Here is a 27,334-nt window from a genome sequence, read left to right as displayed (position 1 = left end):
TAGAAATTGTGCTTTGACCTGTTACTATAGACAGCATAATCCTTGAGGGATGAGAGATGTGTAAAAACCGTGTAGTTAAAAAGAAAGAAAAAAATGGATAGGACATTATCAGTGAATAATTTAAAACAGCCTGAAGCATTATAAGGCTTGAGCCAATAAGGCAATAAGCAGAGGCGCAGTGGGTCATTTCTCATAAATTATTAGAACATGAACCTATACATGTGGCAGAGATGCAATGACCCCAGCTGTTCAACTATTTAAAGAGCTTTTAACCACTGCAGAAGGCATTACAGATAAATTGCACAATAAAAGTAGATCATATTTTGCTTATGCATTGCTATAGGTCAACATATGCTCAAAATCTGTCACTTTTTAACTGATTTCAGTCTTTATTAATGCATTGTTAGTTATGATCCCATTTTATTTGATCAACATTTATTATTCAAACATGGATTTTTGAAGTTCGGAAGCTAATTTGCATACTTTTTTTGCAAAGTGGATTTCAATAAATGCTGAGTAAGTCCAAACAGAGCTGATATTCCAGCTCATTACCTGTATAAATATGGCAAAGCTAGCTCTGCCAGCCACTATCAGCATAAACATATGAGACACATTGACAGCCTGTCTCAAATGATCCTGTCCTATGGCGGTCTATCTGTTACAAATGTAACAATGTCAGATTATATCCCATCACATGTCTCCTTCTTGACTGATATATTAGAATAAGCAAAAGGTAGATGACAGAGATTCTTTAAAGTCACCTGATTTATATAGACAGGACGTTTGAACGTGACATTCAAATCCGATGCTCACATGCAGATCTTGAATTACGATTTGATTTAATAGAATGTGAAGGTCGACGAAAATGTATTCTAAAATGAAAATTCTTTAAAACATGCGCATGCACACACATATAACTCACAGAAAAGGAGAGAGAGAGAGTGGGAGCGAGCCCTGATTATTATTATACTTATTATTATTGTTTTATGACTAAAATGACTAAAATGTTGATAAAATGTTGATTGGTAAATATTAGATATTGAGTGATTCTCAATGACATTTGAAATTGTGATATTAAATAAACATATTAAGGGATGACCATGAAAGACTGCACATATTTCTAAGTTTACTGTTTAACTTCCATGTGCAAGCGTAATAAAATACAAACTATGCATCTCATTTTACAGACACCTACAGTACAAATGCCTAATTTGCAAGAAACATGTTTTGTGAACACTTGTTGGCTCTAGATTTGCCGGTTTAAAACCGATGAATTAATATTTTTGGCACAAACATGTGTTCACAATGGTAAGGACTGTTACAGGGGTGGTCAAATGTATATTTAAGTTATCTATTTATTTTAAGAATTAATATTATTTAAGATACAAATCAGAGCAAAATATTTCTTAACTATTAAAGGGCAGATCCCCAATACATCTTGATTTGATGTCCTTCAGGGAGGATAAAGTGTTAATTAGGGGGGTCTGACCCCCCCAACCCCCCCTGTAATTTGCACCCTTGTAAGGGGGTGGGGTTGAATATAGTAAACTAGCAGTATTTCAATACATTGCATAGACAGGCATAGCCATTTGAGTTCTGAATGAGCTAAATAGGCGCAACACACTTGTTTACTGTACAAATCACTCTACTTAAGTACATTTTTTTCATGTATTAAATAAATAAAGCTGCCACTTTTCTGATTAAAAATGGCTTAACTTATACAAATAACAGGCTATTTAATATATTTCACAATCATAATATAAGTCACAATAGAAAATGATTTTTAATACAATACAATACAATACATGATTAACTCTTATATACAGTTATACATTCACTGAGTGGTCCTTTCACTGTTGTATGTCAACATAATTATAAAATAATATGAAACAGCTGTAATATAAAGAGATCGCAGAGGGAAAACAGATTGTTCCTCCATGACTTTGGGGTACAAATGAGGCAAGTGTTTTATTGCAAATAACTGCAGATATTATAACAATCTTTTGATAAACACACACCTCATTCTCTTACTCTGCACAGCTGCTGTTAGCTAATTACATGAGTTAAAACGAAGGAAGTCTCCTGCCGTTTTCATATATAATGGGGACTGAGGCAATAGTTACAGTTAATGTGCAAAAGTTTTAGGGGGACTGAATAAATATATAGGGGGTCTAAAAAACCCCTAAAAATGCTCTAGCGACGCCCATGTTGTAGACTAATAAAACTACCTGGTGAAATAGGTAAAACGTAATTTAATTACAGTAGCTGGTTATTTTGTGATTAATTACAGTAGCTAGTTGCTTTGTAACTAATTACACCCATCATTTGATCGATCGCATGTGTAAAAAAAAAAAAACATTCGTTTTTGTTTTTTTTTGCACTTAAACTACAAATCCCATCATGCTGTAGTGGCACTTCCTGTTTTTATCATGTGACCCAGTGGCCGTGATAATGAACAGCGCATGACTAGCCTGGATGGTTTATTGTGCTAAATAACCGATTTTGGTGTAAATAAAAAATATTAAACTTGTCGGTAGACTGTAAGTTGTTAGACTAAGACGAAATCTGCCTTAAAATCTCACGTCTGGAGCTTGTATCATGGCGGAAGTGGAGGAGCAGGTAGGGAAGTTTGTTGGAGGAAAACATTATCAGCTGTCAAGATGACAAAAGCCCTTGATTTGCAAGTCGTTTTACTATGAACTTGATTCGAAACGATATTCGAGATTCCGTTTGTACATATTGTACATCTATATTTTATTAGGATTGTTTGAAAGACGTGTTATTGTTGAAATAGTCACACTAGCATGCCAGTTTGACTTGTTATTGATATCACTGCCATTATTGTCAAAGTTATTATGCCTAAAAAATACAATTCTATTTTTAATTGCTCTCGTATTTGCTGGCTTTTTTAATGTTTATGTATGTCTTAAATATTGGAAGTAGAAATTCCCAATGCATTTATTTCTGGGGCAAGTTTAGGGAATAGTTAATGTTATGGTAACACTTTACTATAAGGTTTCATTTTCTAGTTTGCATGAACTAACAAACAATAATTTTGTGCCTTGATTTTACCTTCAGTTAATGCTATTTTCAATGTATTATAATATATTTAAGATCAAGTGTTAACATAACATGTGAATTGTGTACTGGCATGATTATGATTATTTATGTTTACCAACATTAGTATTAATAAATGCTATAAAATATTTATTTTACTTTATATATTACTGCTTTTTATGAAATGCAAAAAATGAGACTTGTTTTAAAGTGTAAGCATTATTTTTGTTGTTGTCAACATTAAGACAACTTTTTCTTTTTCTTCTTTTCAGGGAAGAAAACTAAGTGAAGAGTCCACAGACGAGTCTGAGGTAAATCAGTGACTGTATTGTGCTGATCTGATTGCAATAATTACACCAAATTTCACATCAGTTATAGTTCTGAACAGCATTAGATAACAACATTTTAAAGAAAAGTGGCATTTGTTTGGGTGCTTTTCCTAGACAAACATTAGTGAAATACGTAGAAAAGTAAAGTTTACCTGGAGAATCTTGCGGATGCCATTTTGTTTTTAATTTTAATTTATCTGTTTTATAATATTGTCCCTTTATAAACATAACTCACAGTAAGTGCCTAAGTGCTTTAATGTTTTAGAGTACGCTGCCAAAAAAAAAAATGCACAGTAAAGCATTTAAAATTGGAGATGTAGTTCAAATTCAGATGAATCCAGTTTTACTGTATTTATTTTAAGCTTAATAATGTACATGCCTCTTGAGTATGTCAGTATCTAATATGCTGGCTGCACAGCAAAAGGTAAGCATACTAATATTTGACTGTAACAGCAGCTAATTACCTGGAACATAAGCAATTCAATTATCAATCATTGATTAAATTGGCGTTGTTAAAATGCATTAATATCATCATAATTACTCACTATGTGTGACTGATGATGGTGTTTTAATTAAAATAAAGCCAGCCACTTTTGATTTTTGTTTTGTTTGTTTGTTTTTTTTAAATAAAGAAAATGAATATTTAATATATATATATGTTAGGTTAGGTTGTGCATGCTGTGATGTTCTACCATTGGGTATGTGCCGAAGTATGCTAGTAGGCTTTTAATTTGCAAGTAACCTGGGTTGTGCGCCTCTGGTAAACTGTAAGCCATTGCAAAATCGGCGCGTTTAAGGTCTGTTTTCTTTAATAAACAGCTATCTCCACTGGCTGAGTGATATCTAATTTAAAGTGGGTTTCAGATTGTACAAGAAGCACTGCATTAAATGACATTTTCCCCCACCATGTCATTATAATATGAGCATTTATTTTACTCCATTATATTTAATGAAGCTTCTGCGCTAGCCTGCCGATTCTGACAGGCGCGTGCAAGTAGATGGCTTTTGTCTCGTTTTACGCTTGATCAACTAACTGAATGCCGAAGTCTGTTTAGCTGATTGTACTTTAATTACATTACAACATTGATGCTTTTAAAGGAATCGTATAAAATGGAAAAAAATCTCACAATAACAGGTGACCAGAAGTTTATCAGTATGGGACCAACACTAGCTTGGCATATACCCTATATTGCTAATACTCCCAGAAATTTTGTGGATTATTACGGATTGAAATATAGGTGTCAGCTTAACATTCTTAATAAACATTGTTGCCAAGTGCATGCTTTTGAGCTACTTAGTACTAGTTTAGTGAACAAGCATGACACATGACTTTGTATTTAGGTTGTATTGTATTTAGTTGCATTTAATCCACAGCAGTATCTTGAATAACTGCCTAATGGAGAAATTCTATAGGTCAGGGGTGTCCAAACTCGGTCCTAGAGGGCCGGTGTCCTACAAATTTTAGGTCCAACTTGCTTCCACACGCCTGCATGGATGTTTCTGAAAACCTAGTAAGAGCTTGATTATCTAGCCAGGTGTATCTGATTGGGGTTAAAACTAAACTTTGCAGGACAACGGCCTTCAAGGACTGAGTTTGGGCATCCCTGCTATAAATATTCTTCTGCTCATAAGTTTATTTGCAGAATATAAACAATTTGAACAAAAAAGGGATAATAAAAATTACATGAAAGGGATAGTTCACCCAAAAATAAAAAGTAGCTCACTATTTACTCACCCTCAAGTGGTTATAAAGTTGTATGAGTTTCTTTCTTCTGCCAAACACAAACGAAGATATTTTGAAGTAGGGATGCACCGATACCAATTTTTTGAACAGATCCAATCTTTATACCCAAAATTCTAGGTATCGACTGATACAGATCCGATCCTGATACTGAGTCATTTTTTTAAAAGCCTAATACAGTTTCTATAGTTCTGGTGATAAACTCAAATAATATGTGTTCTTTTGTAAAAATTAAAAATAACAGACTTGTTGGCCTACTGTAAATGACAGAAGACACAATCTAACTAAAAACATGATGCTTGCTGTGAACTAGACTACTTTATTTGAGCATTCTTTACGACATTGATATGTTGTGGTCCAGCTTGTTTCCTTTTTTCTTATTTTAATTAGGATTTTTCTTTGAAATCTGTAATAGGCTACCACTATTGACCCTAATCGTTGGTAAAATAACCAGCCTTTTAGCAAAGCCTGATACTTTCCTGCAGGCTTGAAGCAGATTAAACTAAACTGTCTGATGCCACTAAATAACTTTCTAGTGCCTTATAATAGGCAACAAAAACTAAGGTCAAGAATCTTGGTGTGACTCTGGAGTCAGATCTGAGTTTCAATAGTCATCTCAAAGCAGTTAGTAAATCAGCATACTATCATCTCAAAAACATAGCAAGAATCAGATGCTTTGTTTCCAGTAAAGACTTAGAGAAACTTGTTCATGCTTTTATCAGCAGCAGGGTGGATTACTGTAATGGACTCCTCACTGGCCTTTCTAAAAAGACAGTCAGACACTTGCAGCTCATCCAGAATGCTGCAGCCAGAATTCTGACCAGAACCAGAAAATCTGAGCACATCACACCTGTCCTCAGGTCTCTGCACTGGCTCCCAGTTACATAATAGAATAGATTTTAAAGTATTATTACTGGTCTATAAATCACTAAATAGCCTAGGACCTAAATACATTACAGATATGCTCACTGAATACAAACCCAACAGATCACTCAGATCATCAGGATCATATAAACTAGAAGTTCCAAGAGTTCAGTCAAAACCGGGTGAATCAGCTTTCAGCCACTATGCCCCTCGCTGCTGGAATCAGCTTTCAGAAATGATCAGATGTGCTCCAACATTAGGCACATTCAAATCAAAACTGAAAACACATCTGTTTAGCTGTGCCTTTACTGAATGAGCACTGTGCTGCGTCCGACAGATTGAACTATTATGTTTTTCTCTTCTTTTCCATTCTTTTATATCACATTTTACCTGTTTTTATGTTTTTTAATCAGTTTTATTATTTTGTTTTTATTTATTTTATTTACTTTTTTACTTGTTTCTTTTATTCTTGTTTATGTTAAGCGCTTTGAATTGCCACTGTGTATGAAATGTGCTATATAAATAAACTTGCCTTGCCTTGCCAAGCCTTACATTCAAGGTATTTCTTGGCCTATAAATTACACCGAATATAGTGCATGCGGAAGATCGAATTTGAATTGGTACCAGCTGGCCGATACCCAATCCAGCAAAAATATGCGGTATCAAACCCATATCCGATCCAAGTATTGGGATCGGTGCATCACTATTTTGAAGACTGCTGAAAAACTGCAACCGCTGACTTCTATGGTAGATAAACAAATACTATGGAGGTCAATGGTTAAAGGTTTGCAGCTTTCTTCAAAACTATGCGTTTCAGCAAATAAATGCCTTCATCAGGGTAACAGTTTCCTCTGATAAAGACAGTTGTTTGCTGAAATGCATAGGTTTTTTTAAGGATTAGCCATGTGAATAAAGGCTTTTTAATAATTTTTCCGCATTTTTCAAATGTCTTGGACTGATTTTTGCTGTATATTCTGATCAACCCCTTACCCAAAGAGCACTAACACATTATTTTAGCTACCCCCGAGCACTTTTTGTTTGATTTTGGTCATCATCTTTTGTGTTTGACAGAAGAAAGAAACTTCACAAGTGACTTATAAGGATTTTCATTTTTGAGGTGAACTATATCCCTGAAAGGATTTTTCCTAACATTTAGTTTAACAGGCTTAGAAGGCTAAGGGAATTAACAAACTTAGATACTTCATTCTGGTTCCACACAATAGATTTAGGACAACATGAAGGAATTAAGTTAACTAAATAGTTTTTACAAATATAAGTGGACTGAACGTGAAACAATTAAGTTGCCAGATCCCACTCTGAATTGTTATTTCAGCTTATTTACATATATATATTTTAAAATGTGTTCAATAAATTCTTAAAACTTTACCATGCAAGTTACAACACACTCTAAAATTAAGGACATGAATTATAATATAATAAATAGCAAAAATAAAGCAAAACAAGACTTGTTTGAATGCCAAATGTTTGACCAGCAGTCAAATCCACATGATCCATTTATCAGCTTCACCCAAAAATTTAAAAAACTTTCAAACAGATCTGTATTGTAATTGTTTTCATTAGTATACGGATGCAGACAGATAGAACAATGGAATACAATTACAGTGTTGTAGTTATTAAACCATATCTTTTCATGCTAATCAGTTAGTCTATTAAGTTGAGTTTTAAATAAGTTATGAAAATGAGAAAGATTTCCCATGATTGTAGAACTTGCCGGCACCAGTTGCTTTCAAATGTTAGACTGCATTTTTGTAGGGTTATGTATACTTCTATATCAGCAGAACTATATAACTCACCTGCAACATATTCTGTGTAGAATGAGAGCCACTGTAAAAGGGTTTATTGCATTGTGTCCATTTTCTTGAGTGCGGCTTCAAGAAAAGAATTTTGAAAATGGTATGGAGTTTGCCTTTAAGTGATACAGTGAATGAAATGTCAAGTAGACATTCTAGTCCTCAATTCAAAATGAAAACAGAAAGAAGGAAACAGCAGCCTTGCCCTCGTCGTAAATGAAATCTCAGCCCGTGGAGCAATCTCCTCTATCTCCTGTCCACAAACTGTCTTCTGCATGCACCCGGACACCTCGCAGAGCATGATTGTATTTTCCTTTGGAATCACTGTAAGCCACAGTTTTGTTTTGTTCATAATTGTAGAGCTCTATCTCTATCTGCTGGATTATATATTTTCCTAACACTTTCTGATGTGTTGAAGACAGTGGCAAATTTTTACTGTCTGGGAAAACGTTCATCATGTAAAAACCCACTATCTATACTGTAATTCTTTTACTCCTGTGAGAAATTCTCTGGACACCTTTGAAAAGATTTTAATCAAGCGAATTCTAAATTAATTTCAAAGTAAAAGAAAAAGAATACTTAACGTCTTATTTAGATTTAATCTTGGAATAACTAAAAATTATACTAACACTGCAATTTAATTTTTAAATAGTTCTTTAAGTAGTTATGATATAGATTGTCAGACTGTACATGATCCACATTTTACGCTGTACACTGAAAAAATAAATAGTTTTTAGTCCAAATATCTAAAAATCCTTAAATCGAGAAGCCTTTTCTATACGAGCAAAAAATATTGTCTTGTTTTCAGAAATCATATGCCAAAATTAAATAGCTTTTCCTTAAAGCAAAGCAAAAATATTTAGAAAATTGGGTAAGCAAAATAATCTTGCTTGTGCTTTGAAATAAGATTACTCAATTTGCAGATAATTTTGCAAAACAAGACTTTTTTTCTTGTCTAGAAAATGCTTCTTAATTTAAAGGGCACCTATGATGAAAATCATCTTTTAAAATCATAATTTTTTGAGTTTTACATCATCAAGCAGCTTCTTTTCTAAATTTTAATTGATAAAAGACTGAAATTGTGTTTTATTTTGAAGGGAAAAAAAATTACAAAAGCATATTGTTTAATCTAAAATTGTGTCAGGGTCAGGTTTTATCCTGCGTGAAATGTCATGGTGCTAATTTAGGATTAAACCTGTACTTTGAGTTTAAATTCAATCATCAAATAATCAGTATAAAAATATATTTGTATTGTCAGTTGGAGGATTACAAAAAGGGATTCAGCTTTATAGGAGAATGATCTTGAAAAAATTATACGTTCTTTTGTTATTACAATTGCACTATTGTAATGCATTGCAGGTCCAAATGCTTACACATTGCTTAATACACACAGGATGTACAGCAATACATAATTATCTTTACATATAAAAAAAAGGATTAATATAAGACAGATATTATTATTTTCTGCATAAATCTAAAAACCACTGCCTCCATGCCTTCTTCATGTCGGGGGGCTTTTTTCAGTTTATTCATACCAATTTGCATTTGTATTATGTTATTATTATTATTATTAGTAGTAGTAGTAGTTTTTTTTTCATGCATATTTATCTGTGTTTTAATAAAAACAAGTTTAGATTTGTCCATATTAGATTCAGGACGTAGAATAGGACATGTGTTTGGATGTAAATCAATTTTTTTGACCACACTTCATTATTATTGCTCATTTATTTGTTTGCTGGAAAATACATCTGAATATAGAAATAGTTTGGAAATGAAATTAATTAATTCATTTTCTTTCCTGCTTAGTCCCTTTATCTGGGGTCACCACAGCGGAATGAACCTCCAACTTATCCAGCATTCATTTTACGCAGTGCATGCCCTTCCTCCTGCAACCCATCACTGGGGAATACCCATACACTCCATCATAAACACAGATAAACTACAGACAATTTAGCTTAGCCATATCAACTATAGTGCATGTCTTTGAACTGTTCGGGAAACCAAAACACCCGGAGAAAACCTATGCAAACACGAAGAGAACATACAAAAAATAAATATGTTGGTTAATGATGTCTTCAGTGCAGTGGGTACAACACCATTTCCTTATCCATGAAAGTAAAGGAGTAAAGAGAAAAAGTAAAGTAAAGAAAAAAAGTATTGAATCCAAATGGAGGAGGCTCATTCTTTATCCTCAGATGCAGATGCTCTGTTTAACTGTTCTCGCCAGTGAAGTGTTCAGTTTTTCCACTTACAAATTCTGCTAGATAAATAGCAAATGCGCCATGGCATGACGTAGATGACACTTATAAGCAATGGGAAATGGGACTCTGATTGGTAATGCACGTTATGCTCAAAACACACCCATAACTCATTAAGAGAATAAGCACAACCCTGTTAGACCATGCACCCATATTTTTCCATACTTAAAAGACTTTAAACTTTTCCCCTAGATCATTAAAATAGAGCCCTTAAATTTTCTTTGTGCTACCTTTATGGTGTTCAATTGTAGTGTAAACGACACTGAGCACCTTCTATATAAAAGAGTTCTCTGCTTGTGAGAAAAGTTATTTTTTGATGAGCTTCAATTCATAAAATGCCGTTGTCATTCACACATGCTTATGGCTGTGTTTTTGTCTCTGTAACAAAGTGATGTGGCATAGATTTTATGATGACTATTAATTAAGGAAATATGGTAATTTCCATATATTTTTTTTTACATTAATTTTACATTCCTGCAATATTTTTAATGGCAATTCTGGCAAGCACATCTGCCTTTTTTTACTGTAAAATTTATAATTTTTTTAAGTGTAGTTTTCCAGTAAACATGCATTTTGATCCAATACAGAAGACATTGGCAGTCAAAGTTGATTTTACAGTTTTCTTGCCACACAAAAGCTTCGTTTGTTTACAGTTAAAGTCACATGGAATGTTTTGACAACGTTTTTGGTTCTTTTTCTGGACCTTTCCTTAACAAGCACTATCTATGGAGGATGAGAGAGCTCTCGGAGTTGATCTCAAACAACTTAATTTGTGTTCTGCAGATGAACAAAGCTCTTGGGGGTTTTCAACAACTTTTTGCATGAACTAACCCTTTAAACCTTTAAGTCTCGTTATGAAAATATTTATATAAACCATCATAAAGGAAGTGAGATGACTATATTTGGAAATGTGCTCTAAGATAGATCCACATCTTCATAACTTTATGGCATTTTTATAACCTGACAGAATTCATGATGATGAAAACAATAGCCACAGCCTCCAAATGTGATGTCACACAGCGGAAATGAGGAAAGATGCTGGTTGGGCTTTGACATTAGAGGCCTGATGCTTCAGTATAGCATTCCACCAAAGTTTGTAACTAGAAAGACAGAGACAGAATGAGGGATGAGCGAAAGAGGAGAGTGTGGATGGTCACACCACTCCAGAAAAGGGGCAATTAAAGACAGACTTCCCTTCATCCTCTGCTCCCCAGGGCACCAATTAGGAGCGGCAGGGAATGAGGCACAACACTCATCCACCACATCGGCGTGGCGATGGCAAACACTAACAAGAGGAAGAAATTATGGGATATGAAACAGGAGAGATATTATCCACCCCTCCCCACTGTAGAAAGTTTGTCAGTGTTTTTTTTTTCCCCTCCCTCACTCAGACTATTCGTCCCTGTCTGTAATGGCTTTGTAGACCATGACAAATGCGCAGGCATTAGAAATTTCACATCTGGACACAACAGGAAATGGACAATGGAGGTATTGGTGACGAGGAGAGAAAATGTTTGATAAAATAAAACACATATCATCTGACTGTGGTCTTATCTTGTTCATAGTTCTTTTTGGTACCTATTCATTTTTTGAATAACTATATATGTTGCTGAATGTAAAAAAAAAAAATACACCAAACAATACTATTAAACTATTAAACATATAAAACTATTAATTATAATATAATACCATTAAATTCAAGCAAAAATAACTTACAACCTACAAAATTTAAACTAAATTGTACATTTTTTTTATTCTCTTAATTCTTTTTCCATATCATTTCAAACAGATTACAAAACCAGAAAACTTATTTTCAAATGCACTTGGTTAATTTAAAAGAACAGATTTTAAGCTCTATTTGTATATATTTTGTATGTCTGTGAAGCAAGTATTCGCTGAGATTCCAGTGTGATTGTTGACCATAAACTTTTGTAAAAGCACACGTCAATCTGAGCTTCTCCCCCAGACAATTGTCAGTCTATAGCACTGTACCTTGTTCATTTTAAAGAGATTACAAAACTAGAAAACTTTTAATTTCAAATGCACTTGATTAATTTAAAAGTACAGATTTCAAGCTTTATTTGTATGTTTTTTTTGTCTGTGAATCAAGTATTTGCTGAGATTGTCGACCATAAACTGTCGTAAAAAGCACACGTCTGGTTAGAGCTTCTCCCCTGGACAAACGTCAGACAATAGCAATCGATGATTGACTACTGTACTATACTAGTAGGTGGGGCTTTATTTACCATATTGACCTTTACGCTTTTCCCCATTCAAAACTATGTGAGTGACACATATTGTGTATTCGATAATCTTTGGTTTCAATAACTTTTATTACGTTTGGCTAGCTAAAGCGATCTACTCCCGGGAGGGGGTAGAAATCAGGGGCCGTGCGATTTACTTCCATATGGAAGTTGAAATTAGGGGGCACCTATTTACGGCTGTCAAGCTTACCTTTTTGATCTCAGGTGAAAAATCTAATTTGTTGGAGATGTCCAATAGATTAATAGTTACCAAAAAGTCCACAGTGTGGGATGGGGTGGGGTCGGGTGTAAGTGAGTAAAGTGAGAAAATATGATACACCCCGCTGTTTTGGAATATGAAAAAAAAAAATGCTTTTTGTTGTTTTCATCTGTTCTTATTTTATTTGTTTTTATTTTTATTATACTTGTCTCTTTCATTCCTGTTTATGTAAATCACTTTGAATTGCCAATGTGTATGTAATGTGCTATAAAATGGCCTTGGTTTAACTAGATAGTTTTTGTTTAATTAGGTTAATTAGGCAAGTTAGGGTAATTAGGCAAATCATTATGTAATAATGTTTTTTTGTAGACAAATATATGTATATGTATATATATATATATATATATATATATATATATATATATATATATATATATATATATATATATATATATATACACACACACACACACACACACACACACACACACACACACACACACACACACACACACATTGCTTAAGGGGCTAATAATATTTACCTTAAAATGATTTTTTTTTTAAACTAATAATAAGGGCTAATAATTTTGACTTCAGCTGTATCTAACAGCTGTAGCTGTCTCATTCATGCTTTATTATCACATGTTTTCCTATTCTTTAAGATTATATAAATACACAATATTAAATCTGAATATGTATGTGAATTAATAAAACACTAAATGGATAATATTTTAAACAAAAGTGCTAATTATAAATGAGCGAATCAATCTTTAATACTCTGTTGCCTCTGAATCTGAAATTTAAAACAAATATATGATTATCGATGTGTTTTTTGTGTGTGTTCAGGAAGAGGACACAGAGGAGGAGCCTAAACTGAAGTACGAGAGACTGACCAATGGTGTGACCGAGATCTTACAGAAGGATGCGGCCAGCTGCATGACAGTGCATGACAAGGTGCTCACAACTGCAAAAGCCTGAATGAAAGTATTACAAATGACACAGTAATAAAAGCAACCGTTTACTTTTAAATCACCACTTTTAAATTTAACATAGTGTATTATTATTATTATTATTATTTCAACACAGACTACAGCATTTTAAACTTGTCTTCTCCACACAAATGCTCACAGGCCACCAGTCATTCGCTTATTTCCTCTTTATTACCTCTGCTTTAGATTTCTGTCTTTTTTTAGGCTGGCTTCTTTTAGTTTTTTTCTTCCCAGGCTTGATATTTTTGTTGGTGGAACATTCTACGTGGGCTGGTTAATCGTGATGGCAGCCGGTTCACTCATGCACGGACGCCGTGGAGGAATAGTCATACCTAGTTATGTCTCCTCACCTGATGTTTTATTAACCGCTATTGATTTTTTATTCTTTCCCCCCTCTTTTCCTGCTTTTCCCCAGGGACCTCCCTCCTCCCCTTTCTCTTCTTCCATCTCTCCAAAAAAAATAGCAAAGCTTGCAAGAAGAAGAGACGTTGAAAAGCTGAATTTCCAATGAGAGTCCCTCCTTTATTCACTCTTTCACTTTGTCTGTCTCTGTCGTTTTTACCTTTAGTTTTTTATTTGTGTTCGTCCGCCACCTAGAACACGCCGGCGACTCCTCCCGCCTAATGTTGCCTCATATTTTAAGTGGCAGGAATCCGAATTTCATTTCAGCAATTCCATTTTGATAAATCCCTTTAAGAGGCACTGAGGCTGGTGAGGCCACCCCTTTTATTTATTTATTTTTGGCTGATTTTATTTGGGGAGATTGCGGGGGGTTTTGCTGGACATGCTCGACTGTGCCTGTAAATATAAGCATTTCATTATAGACTGCAGTGAAGCATGGGGAGACTCGCTGTGCTGCCACGGGGAAAGGTCTGTGCACGTGTAAGCAGGTGTGTGTGTGTGTGTGTTTGGACACTGGGTAACCTCAGTTTCAGAGATGGACTCATTCTGAGTGTGTGTGTGTTTTTATAGAGTGTCTTGGTGCCTTTGTGAAGCTTCAGTGTGCAGCTGGCAGACCCAAATATGCAAGGGGTGTCAAATTAATTTTAGATTACCGGTGGAATAGGGCTGAACGTCACCTTATGTGGCCTGATTTCATTCTATTTGCTTTACCTTATAGTGACGCTATGCTGAAAGCATCCACAGCATGGATATCCCAAGCTAATAAAATCTAACATGAACTTCATGCTGCTCTAATAAACAAAACTCCTGAAACTAACGGGAGCACAAGAAATTTGGAGCTTTCATTCCCCAAGAGCCTTTAGGCAGTCATTTGATTTATGAAACTGTTAATTATGAATTACGATTCAGTGTTTTTGGTTGGAAATATTTAACTGTAATAAGACAAATGCAAGTGAAAAGTAATAATTAAAAAAAATCAAATCTTTTTTTGAAGTCAATCTCAAATTACTCACTTTCCTTCCACTTATTCCCTGCTTGCCACATTGGAATGAGCTGGCATAATTTTTTTTTTTACTGAGCAGATGCCTTTACTACCCACAGTGCTAGGAAACACCCATACTCTCCCATTCACACTCAGTCTTTGGACTGTGAGAGAAACTGGAGCATTCGGAGGAAACCCATTCAGACATGGGTAGAACATACAAACTCCACACAGAAAGACCTCCTGGTCCAGCCAGGACTCGAATCACCCACCTATAATACATTAACTGCAATTATTATTAATTTGTTTAATCAGTCAATTAAGACAATTAGGAAATTAAAATGTATTATAATGTTGAATATTATAATAAATATGTTTAATGATTATATGTTTCTTCTATTAATATTGTTAATGTTAATTAAATGATTTAGGTGATTTAGCCAGCTGAATATGTTTTAGGGTTTCTAATATATACCCCTAATAAATCAGGGGCAATCCTGAAGGATAGTGAGTGAGGGACATACATCTAGCTTTAAAAATATTATTAAGCTCTTATATAATAAACTCTACTGAACTTATTAATCAATTAATCATCTAGATGTGTTAACTTTTACTTTGAAAGGACTTTCAGACTTACCTTCAACTAACTGTCATGTTTTTTTTAGATGTCCTGTTAATTTCTGATTCATAATTATTAAAAAAAATATATATACACTGTTAATAATTGTGCTTTTAAAAAAACAGTAAGTAACTGGTAGCATGGTTGCTGGCAAATTACTGTTAAATTAACAGCATCCAGCTGTTTTTTTTTTATTTAAAGTTAAAGTTTGTTACTGTTTTTGGAATTACAGCATAAAGCTGTTATTTTCTGCATTAACAGTAATTTACTGTCAAAAGTAACAGTTAATTCACGTGAATTTTTTTACTGTAAACTACAAATTTGTTATTATGCAAAATGAACTGCTAAGATAACAGATATATACACAGTTAAAGTCAGAATTATTAGGCCCCGTAAATTTTTTTCCTTAGTTTCTGTTTAACGGAGAGAAAATTATTTTCAACACATTTCTACATTTTAATAACTCATTTCTAATAACTGATTTATTTTATCTTTACCATGATGACGGTAAATAATATTTGACTAGATATTTTTTAAGACACTTCTATACAGCTTAAAGTGACATTTAAAGGCTTAACTAGGTTAATTAGGCTAACTAGGCAGGTTAGGGTAAATAGGCAATATGTTGTTAGCGATGGTTTGTTCTGTAGACTATCGAAAAAATATAGCTTAAAGGGGCTAATAATTTTTACAGTAAAATGTTTTTTTTTTTTAATTAATAGCTACTATTTTTTTTCTATAGTCAAAATAAAACAAACAAGACTTTCTCCAGAAACAAAAATATTATCAGACATACTGTGAAAATTTCCTTGCTCTGTTAAACATCATTCATGCCACTTTAATCCCACAATATTTCAAAATTTGTGACTTAGTGGAATTACTACAACCTGTGTTTAACTGAATAAACAACACATTTATGTAACATTAATTTAAAAAAAAAAGAGTTGAAAACATATCACATTATAAAAGTAAAATGGGCTCATATTTCATAATGTAAATAAATGGAATGTCAAATTTACGCTAAACTATTTCATAACTGTAACATGAGGCAATTTAATCATATCTTAATGTTAAAACGGCTGCCATAACATCATTTATCAATATGTGGACTTTTGGATTCTTGGAAGCTTTGTAAATTAAAAATGTAATACAGCAAATACATTAGGAGCATTGTTATTGTTTACGTCCTAGGCATGTTTATAATGTAAATAATTCTTATTTAGACTCTGCAGGCTGTTAACTAGTAAAGTTTAATTTATTCAATGTATCAAAATGCACCCTTTAATGCACACTATAAAAAGAATACAGTTAAAAACTCCATGACAAATTAATAAATGATTGTAAAATATTTGATATTTAATTTGATATCTGATAATTAATAGTATTGCTGAGTTTTATAATTAATGGGCATGTTTTTATCAGAATTTATATATATTTTTCATACACCCTGCAGATTGTTAACTGGAAAAGTAAATGTTAATTCATCTGATTAATTAATATTTTTAATGACACTATTGTTGAGTTTGTTGGTGGTGATTGGCAGTTCATAATGCCGAACGTTTTCATAAGTAAAACTCTGAAATGTAATTGCATTAGTCTGACAGGCAGAGTGTTGGTGCGGAGGGCAGAGATGTGTGACCTGTGGCGCATATATTATGTTGAAGCGTTTTGATATGTCGGGTAAAAAAATGCTATTTCACACTGGGCCGCTCTGATAAATAGGCTTTCCTGTCCTCCAGCAATTTCACACTTTTTGCCCTCGAAGGGTCCAGCAGAAACCACACACACAAACACACACACTCTCTCATACACGCACAAACACTAAGGCCTCGCAGCCATGCCTGGTAAAACTCATTTTTAATACCTCCTCCACAGCTTTTAGCTCTGTATAAGTGCAGGATGTCCTGCGGTTTTTGACTTGTGTGTCTGCCATGTTTGTGTCTCCTGTTGCTTTCAGTTCCTGGCTCTCGGGACGCACTTTGGGAAGGTTTTCCTTTTGGATATTCAAGGAAATGTTACGCAGAAGTTTGAAATTGTAAGTCTGAAATCATCTAAATATGATTAGTGTGGAATGTTTTGTCAGATTGTAACTTAATAATTCATCTTTCTTCTCATAGAGTTCTGTGAAAATTAATCAGATCAGTTTGGATGAGAGTGGGGATCATGTTGGCATCTGCTCTGAGGATGGAAAGGTGAGATATGTTCGTCAATAGTCATTTACAATCATGCGATCATCACTCTTCAGGAATTTGAAAGTTGCTTTGATTTTGGATAAAGTGCTAGAAATTGTTGAAAATGCTTTTGTAATAAATTATCTAAATATGGAATAATATATCTAAATATACGTAATAATATATCTAAATATGTATTCATTTTTAACTATTTAAACAAAATAAAATATACTTAATTGTTGTGTTTTGCATAAAATGAAAACTCTGTAGACTGCTCATTAATATGTGTCATTTAAAATTAAAATGAATATATATTTAAGATGAAAGATGACACAATTAAAGATGCAAATACATGAAGTTTAAAAGAGAAAATGACAAAAATTCAATATTAGGCTTTGAGCAAGCATCCCATCAAAATTGTTCCATTACTGCAATTAAAAAGTAAGTAAAAGGAATAGAGGCTGAATAGAGGAGGCTCATACTTTATCCTTGTGGGGCAGATGGTCTGTTTCACTGTTTTCTCGCTAGTTTTTCCACTTACAAAGTCCTCCATGTAAATAGCAAATGGTCCATGGTGCAACGCAACTGACTCTTAAAGGCAATGAGAAATGAGACTCTAATTGGTTTCATTGAGCACATTATGCTCAAAACACACCCATAACTCATGAAGAGAATTAGCACAACCCTGTTTGACCATGCGCCGTGGCATAAACCATACACTGCAAAAAATGCTTTTCTTACTTAGATTTTTTGTCTTGTTTCTAGTCCAAATATCTCACAATTCTTAAATCAAGAAGAATTTTCTAGACAAGCAAAACATATTGCCTTGTTTTCAGCAATAATGTGCCAAAATTAAGTAAGTTTTTACCTAAAACAAGCTAAATAATCTGCCAATGGGTTAAGCAAAATAATCTTATGTCAAAAGGAAAAACAAGATTGTTTTGCTTACCTCATTGGCAGATTATTTAGCTTGTTTTAAGAAAAACTCACTTAATTTTGGCATATTATTGCTGAAAACAAGGCAATATGTTTTGCTTGTCTAGAAAATTCTTCTTGATTTAAGAACTGTAAGATATTTGGACTCAAAACTAGACAACAACTCTAAGTAAGAAGAAATCACTTTCGCGAACGCTCACGCTCAATCTGCCCAGTTGGTGGAATGAACTCCCTAACTGCATCAGAACAGCAGTCACTCGCTACTTTCAAGAAACGACTAAAAACTCAACTATTTAGTCTCCACTACACTTCCTAATCTGTAATTGCCTCTCTGAATATCACATAACTGTACAAAAAAAAAAAAAAAAAAAAACTACTAATACTTCCCTTCTTAGACTTTACAGACCTGAAACTTGCTTATAGCACTTATTCATTGTTGCTCTTGGTTGTGTAAATTGCTTCCTTGTCCTCATTTGTAAGTTGCTTTGGATAAAAGCGTCTGCTAAATGACTAAATGTAAATGTAAATGTAAGTAAGAGAAGCATTTTTTGCAGTGTTTTTTTTTTTCTTTCAAAAAATTGTAATTTAAAAGTGGAATCAGACACGTCCTTAATGCTTTTGTGCCATGTGCTTTAGACTTTGCACCTATACTATTAAATTAGAACTCCTAGAAATAAACCCCTATTTTTCAATTCATTCAGCTAATCTCCTTTTGCTTTTTTGTTGTTGATAAAACTTGCTACTATGGTGCTATGAACTAAAACCCATTGTTGTGTATTGTGAACAGTGCATTGAGTTTGTTTAAAACTGCTTATTTGACATGAGCTGAAGCAACACAATTCTTTATTTTTTGGTGGGCGAAAGCTTAATTGTTTCAGGTTCAATCCACTCAAATTTGTAATCTAATAAGTTATCTTAATTCGTTCATTTTGACCCAACACAAATAGACTATGTGGAACCCAGCATTTCTCACAGTGTATGAGTATAGATTTGTATTATCATATTTATTGGTTTTCTTTATTATGTTAGTGATACTTTTTCAGTTAGTTTGTTGCACTTATATATATATATCGTCACTACTGGTTTATTGGATTTTTTAGACCGGTAAATAAACACCGCCATACTCTGAAGAGTATATACAGGTTTCTTTTGTTTTGGGGTCTTAACACGCCTCAAAGTAGACTCAAGGAGACCCAGCATACATAAAATGACTAGTGCACTATTGGCATTTTCAAGAACCTGTTCATGTGAAGTGATTTCATACTCTTCCAGTGAAGTATGCTTGTAGTTTGCTGCATCCTTCACAACTCCACATTCATAATTGGCCTGCAAAACAGGGATATGCATCTTGACAACCACATTCAGAACATTCTTTGAGTGTGCTTGTGCCATTACCTGAATTTCAGGTTTATTTAGTAAATCGGGTGCTAAATCGACATCTTGGGCAGATAAACAACATGTTCAGCATTGCCCATTTCTTAGTGAATTTCCCCATGAGAGTCCAAGGAGTTGTTTACTTCAGTTTTCATATCTTTTCTGTTTGCGAGATATGATGCAGTGCCTGTCTTCCCACTCAATACCAGCTCCGTCAACTCTGACACCTGCAGAAACAGCGTGTGCGCGTTTGGTCCATTTTAAAATGGGTGGTTAAAAAAAAGAGCTCCTTTTCTCCTCGATTCTTCTGCGATTTCTATCGCTGCTCTCCGTCTATCTGCCTATTGATCATGAGCTGGTTGTTATCAGTCCACAGAGGCTAATCATCAGCACCTTGTGTGGCTTTCTCAGGCTGATCTGTGGCATGATATACCATGCTTATTCCTGCTACTGTGGCAAAGGCGAGATCTTGTCACGTCTACGCCAATTAAAATCGATATGGAGGCCATTGTTCGCTCCTCTGCACTGTTAATCCCAACTTACCAACTGCTTTTCAACCGCTGTAACGCAAAATATGACACATTTCTTAGGAGGAGAAGTCTTTGATGCTTGATTTATTTATTATTACTGGTATGATTTTCGGATTAAGGTCACACTTGGAAGGTTTGATTTGATTTACATGAACTCTGATGCAGCTACTCTGTCTATTTGTGGTTTAATGTGTAAATGGCAACGTTGGAAACTTGCTGCGCAGCAAACAAACCAAAATCACTGTAAAGGTTGCACTTAGTCCACTTGTAAATCAACTTTGGTGCAGTTTGACTGAAATATAAATACCAAACACGCATGAAAGATGTGTAAAAGCACCCAAAAACTGAACATGTTATCACAAAATGGAGCTCATAATTGAACAAATACTCAACCATACTTGTCTCAGTCATTATATCAGCAATTCACCAGAAAAATATTTTTGTAAGACTAAAGGGATTTATTTCTATGTGTTTTGACACATTTTCACATTTTATAAACTCTTCAATAAATATGCAAACTGCTAAAAATAGCATTACATACATTAGCCAAACACGTCCGAGTCTTGTTTTGACAATTTAAGCTATTTTATTGTATTTTTAAAATTTCTATTTATCAGTTTACCCTTTGTGAATACTAGGCAACCCAAAAATAAATGTATAATTAGATTTTTTGCTTCAGAAATGAACTATGTGAACCAAACTGTAAGTGTAAACCAGATCAGAAACAAAAGATATGGACAATTCAATGTATTTTTTTTAAAGTAATTTTTTGCAACAAAATTTCATAATGTTTCAGTAAAAAAATAAAAGTATGCGTAATATTTAGTAGTAAAAGCTGACTTATACTTCTGCATCAAGCAAACGCGTATGCTCCGGCGCAGCCTTTGCGCGGTCACATAGCCCTCGCCGTGGCCATCGCTGACGCACACCTCTCAAAAAATGTAAGCACACATCACAACGTGTGTGATTGGTTTGCAAGCTCTGTGATTGGTCAGCTTGTTAGCCCTGACAAGCTTGGCTGAGCGAGAGCAAGTGTTTACAAATGTCGAGTCTCGTGAAGGAGCTCCTGATGGAGTTTTTTTTGTGTGTTTACCTTATGATTACAGTTGTTGCATGTCCGCAGGTTAACACAACTGAATGAGCGAGTACAGACTACCCACAAAGAATCTCGACACAGAGGAACATAATAACCTATAACAGCTAGCGTTTTGGAAGTGTTACGACAGAGCAACAAAAACAGTACGCGGAAGTATAAATGCACGATTACATGAGCCATGGGTCATGCTGATCACTCAACGCAGAAGTGAATTGATGAATTTAATCATTTTCATATGCAGTATATGAACCATGTTCTGTTGTCAATTCAAAATGCCTAACACTTTTCTATGTAACACTTGAAATTAAAATGGACACCAATAATCCTATTTTAATACGATTAAGACAATACAATGATTAAGAGTCTACCATGTTAACAACAATTTTTGATTACCTTAATCCGACTAGGCATTGGCCGTTATAAGACTCTAACGGTATGATATGGTTTCACGGTATCATGGTAATGTGATCACTACTCTAAAGTCTGTTTTTCAAATATCTGGGTAAAAACAACTTTTTGTTGGATATTTATTCAAAACCTTAATAAAGCTTATTTATTAACCTATTAAAAACGTTATTTATAAAAAGTAAAAGCAAGTTTTTTTTTTCAGATGTTTGCTGAATTGTGGGCTGACATGTAGCTTTTGATGTGGATGGTCCTTTGCTGCTGGAAATACTATTGTTCTAGATGAATCAAATTAAATTAACTTTGACAACACGAAAAAAGCCTTACATATACCGCAGGAACAATATAACAGAAAATGTTTGCAGTTTTACAACCTTCACTTTTCCAAACCACGGTAAACTTTGAAGCCAGTTATCATCCAAGGCCTAAATTCGACTAAAGTCATAATATAACTAAATAGAAATTGAACAAAGACGTGTGGAGTATGCTGATTTTAGTGGTGTTATTAAAGTGCAGTACAGACATGTAAACCTTAATCAAACTATCACCGTTGTGTAGGATTTTTGCCACATTTTGCGACCGGATAGCCCATACACATGGCTGTTTGACACAAATTTTTGCACCTACCGATTCAGTGAAGGACCACAGACACCTGCATTGTAAAATGCAAAGATTTTTTACCATATGGCGTGCGGTATCAAATTCCATTAAAACAACGCTCTTTCAACAGATAATTCTCGCAACCAATATCTTGATTGTCACAGTGGTCATGGATGAAATGTTCCTAAATAAAAGTAAAAGTGCCAAACTGCAAATTGCAAGTTGACAAATTATAAATTAAACACCTAAAATTGCATGAAACTCCAGAGGAAATGTGGAGACGCAATGAGGTTAATCGAATTATGTGCTATAACATGTAAAACAGGATCATGAAAGAAACATTCAAAAAGCAGCTCATTTAAACACCTTAATCATATTATTGTCTTATTCAGATTAAGGCAAATAACTCAATTACTGATGTCCATGTAAACTTAGTCAATGCTAATCCCACTTGCACTGAGCACATTGTTATACAACACATGCCACCGTTTTTAAAAGGAGAAACTCTGAAGCATAATTGACCAGAAAAGGAAGCATGAACAATTCAAAGTCTGTAGTTTTTTTCTCCCACCATCATCTTGAATGCGAGAGGATGCTTTACTTTTCGATAGAGTTCTACTTATTTTGAGACACCGTACTCATTTTTTAGTTTTCTCCTATTTCATACAGACAGGTATAGGTGAAATGTTGTGTTATGGCTTGTTTGTAGCCGTCGGGGACTTCAGCACTGCTAGCGATTAAGTCGGTAGCATAAAGGCGTGCGAGGGCAGAAAGAGTTGACCTTTCCACTAATTGGGAGTCTGGTAGATGGTTAACTAGCCCGCTGGATGGTCTGATGCTTTGCCCAAGTCAACTGTTTCCTCTAGACCACAGTGATTTAGCCTCAGATAGACATCTCTGTCTGCCTTTCTTCATTTGTCTCTCTCTCTCTCTCTTGGCTTTTTTTTCAGGTGCAAGTATTTGGCCTGTACACCAGGGAGGGCTTCCACGAAAACTTTGACTGTCCCATCAAGGTAACTTATTGCTGTTAATGCAAGTCGTTGGTCCCCCGGCAATGATTTTGCTGCCTGATGGGAAATAGCCCTTTGATTTCGATTTCCCGTCACAGCAAGCATTGATAATTCTCGAAAACAATGTAATTCCACCCTGCTACTAGTCTTAATTGATTTCTCTAGGGCATTTCATATCATGCATGAGCCTCCTGTTTGTTGACCATGAGTGATGTCACCTATGGCACGCATTAAGTAGAGCTGGCGCTGTCATATCCTTATATTGATATTTTTGTGTATCGGACTGTGCGATCAATCCGTCAACTTTTCCTGGGCTAAAAAGGACTTTATTGAGCATGTTTTGAGAGTGGATGCAGTCTAACCCCTTTTGAGCCACTTTATGGCTTTAGAAATACTGAGTGCCCATTGATATTAACTCAGATATTGCTGCAAACTGAACTGAAATCTCTTGTTCAATTCCAGGTTGTGGCGCTGCACCCTCAGTTCAGCAAGTCCAACAATAAACAGTTTGTGACTGGAGGAAATAAGGTGAGTCCAGTTTTAGAATCATCTGAGTCAAAACGTGAGTGTGTGGGTGTGTGAGGCACAGTTTAGAATCCTCCACAAATGGAATGCTGCAGCTGTGACGTCAAACCTGGAAGACGAAGGGCTGATTTATACTTCTGTGTCAAACGCACGCGTAAGCTCCGGTGCAGCCTTCGCGCAGTCGCATAGCCCTCAGCGACCCCGACGCGCATCTTTTAAAAAATGCAACTGCTCTGTGATTGCTCGGCTTGGTAATGATGATGAGCGTGGGTGGTGCTGAGAGCTGTGAACCCGATGGAGCGAGTGTTTGCAAGTGTCGAGTCCTGTGAAGTAGCTCTAGATGGAAACTTTTGTTTTGAATTTACCTTATGATTAAAGTTGTTGCACATATGCCGGTTCCCACCTCTGATTGAGCAAGTTTTAGCTACTTGTTGCGTTCAGAAACAGCAAAATACCAGATAAGAATTCGACACAGGAACATAAAAACCTATTGCCAGCTAGCGTTTCGGAAGGGTTATTGTAGAGCAACACAAACTGCACGCAGAAGTATAAATGCATGGCTACGCGCAAGGCACGCCGATCAATCGACTTAGAAGTATAAATCAGCCTTAAGGGGTCGATCACACTGAATCCATTCATTTTTAAAACGTGAGACACACCACACTGCCTTTTTTTTGATAAGAAAAAAAGTGCGGTGTAATTTTTATGTCACTAGGAAACCACTGAATCAGCTGTGTATTGTGTGCGACCGTTGTTGATATTGGTTTAATTGAAACCACTAGTCTCTCCTCCATCTTTAAAGTCTCCGTATTCATCTTGACAACACAAAATACTGCTGTCACCTTAATGGAAACCCCACCTCTGCTTTCATCTGATTGGCCAATTTAAAGACACAAGTAATGTAGCACGCTTTTTCCGCTCAGAGTTGACTTTTTTCAACTGCGAGCACACAGAATGCAATAGCAAAAAATGCGAGCTGCAAGAGGAGGTTAAAATGCAAGGTGCATGGGGCGCACAAGCAGTGCGCAAAACGCTTGTGTCCGTTAGTAAACCATTCAAAAGATGCGCCTCCCAACGCTAAAATTGCGTTCATTGTGATTGGCCCTTTTTACGCTTTTACTAGGGGTGTCAAAATTAATTGTTTCTTCGGTACACCGCAATGCAGACGCGGACAATTCGGTATCGTTCAGTAATAGGTCCTAACCGGATATTACGTACTGACGTGACGTCATTTATCTCAAATGCGATGTCATGGCAGAATACTATTTTTTTAGGCGAGCGCGAGTAATTAAAACATTGAAACTTTGCACAATTCACTGCGTGTGTTTGCTGGACTGTATTTCTCTGACACTGGAGTTACAGCAGAAGCCCCTGTTTCACTCCCATGGACAAAATTAAAGTAAACTCCATTTCAAGCAAGCAGGATAATATTTACGCTTGTTTATTTGCCATAAATGCCCATGTTGTTCTGTTTGATACAGAGTGTTTTCTTTGAATGAACTCTAGTGCAATTCAACTAAACTAAATAAAGCAGGTGTGAAAGCAATGAACATCTTTAATGAACATCTATAATTTACTTTGGTTAAGTTTCTCAATAGTAGTGTAAATGAACACCATTTATACCCTGTCAAAAGTACTTCAGTTCACAGTAAACCATTTTTACTTTATATCTCTTTAAATGCTAATTAGCTGCCGTTCACCTCACCCCTCTCTGAGGCGGAATCATGAATGGCTATAGTAGCCTACTGATCCATTTCAGAGGTGTAGCTATACCTTTGCACAACATACACATCACTTAACCAAGCCTTGAGCTTCTGCTGACTTTTGTTTGTATGACTGATATGGATTATGCATTTAATGTAGCATTACTTGACATTGCAGCCCTTGACTTGACTCATTCATTCGTTCATTCATTCTTTCATTCATTTATTCATTTATTCTTTCATTCATTTTCCTTCAGCTTAGTCCCTTAATTTATCAGGGATTGCCACAAAGGTATGAACCACCAACTTATCCAACATATGTTTTATGCAGCGGATAGCTTTCCAGCTTCAACCCAGTACTGGGAAACACCCATACATTCTCACATTCACACACATGCACTACAACCAATTTAGTTTATCCAATTCACCTATAGTGCATGTCTTTGGACTCTGGGGAAAACTGGAGCCCCCGGAAGAAAACCCAGGTGAACACGAGGAGAACATGCAAACTCCACACCGAAATGCCATCTGACCCAACCGAGACTTGAACCAGTGACCTTCTTGCTGTGAAGCAATCATGCTACCCACTGCGCCACCGTGACGCCCTAGTTAAAATTTTGTTGTATTTTTAGCCATATTACAATCTGCTAAATTACACTGGGAAAAAGAATATTTTTGTAGACATGTCCTGTGGTATGATGGAACTAAGATTATACTGTCTGGCCATAATGACCAGTGTTACATTTGGAGGACAAAGGGAAAAGCTTACAAGCCTCGGAACACCATCCCAACTGTGAAGTATTGGGGCGGCAGCATGATGTTGTGGGGCTGTTTTGCTGCAAGAGGGGCTGGTCCACTTTACAGCATAGATGGCATCATGAAGAAAGAACATTATGTAGAAATACTGAACAACATCTCAAGACATCAGCCAGGAAATTAAAACTTGACCACAAATTGGTCTTCCAAACAGACCATGACCCTAAGCATACTGCCAAATTAGTTAAAATGTGCTTTAAGGACAACAGAGCAAATGTTTTAGAGTGGCCATCATAAAGCCCTGATCTCAGTCCTATAAAAAAATTTGTGGGCAGAGTTGAAAAAGCTTGTGCCAGCAAGACAAATCTGATTCAACAAATCCAACAAATCTGATTCAGTTACACCAATTTTTTCAGAAGGAATGGGCCTAAATTCCTTGAAACTATTGTGAGAAGTCTGTGGGAGGATACCCAAAACATTTGGTTATACAGTATATATACAGTTTAAAAGCTAATTTAAAAAAATACCAAGGAAATGTATGTAAATTTTTGACTGTCTAGAAATTAATAAAAAATTCTCAAAAATAAATAAATAAACAAATAAAATAAAACAATTCTCTCATTATTCTGGCTTTTAGCAAATGTAAATGATTTAGGTAATCCTAACGGACCTTAAACGTTTAGCATGATTTACCATCACACATTCTAAAAAAA

General features: G+C 35.1%; 1 protein-coding gene across 2 annotated transcripts in view; it reads left to right on the top strand.

Annotated features, from left to right (window-relative positions):
• The first annotated feature begins 2,429 nt into the window (after nt 1-2,429).
• vps41 (VPS41 subunit of HOPS complex) overlaps nt 2,430-27,334 on the top strand; it is a 64,652-nt gene continuing 39,747 nt past the window's right edge. Inside the window, exons 1-7 of one of the 2 annotated variants that reach the window (XR_015524518.1) lie at nt 2,430-2,619; nt 3,330-3,368; nt 13,370-13,477; nt 17,473-17,550; nt 17,633-17,707; nt 23,578-23,640; nt 24,100-24,165. Coding sequence is in view for 1 of the 2 variants with exons in the window: in NM_001423787.1 (NP_001410716.1) it covers nt 2,599-2,619; nt 3,330-3,368; nt 13,370-13,477; nt 17,473-17,550; nt 17,633-17,707; nt 23,578-23,640; nt 24,100-24,165 (450 nt within the window). In the remaining variant the exon portion in view is untranslated. The remainder of the gene's footprint in view (nt 2,620-3,329; nt 3,369-13,369; nt 13,478-17,472; nt 17,551-17,632; nt 17,708-23,577; nt 23,641-24,099; nt 24,166-27,334) is intronic. The other variant, NM_001423787.1, reaches the window with a different exon arrangement.

The sequence above is a fragment of the Danio rerio genome, chromosome 24, assembly GCF_052040795.2.
Source record: "Danio rerio strain M-AB ecotype USA chromosome 24, GRCz13ab, whole genome shotgun sequence".
In the NCBI taxonomy this organism is placed as follows: domain Eukaryota; kingdom Metazoa; phylum Chordata; class Actinopteri; order Cypriniformes; family Danionidae; genus Danio; species Danio rerio.
Note: the sequence above shows the minus strand (reverse complement) of the source record. Positions and strands in the feature narration are given on the sequence as shown.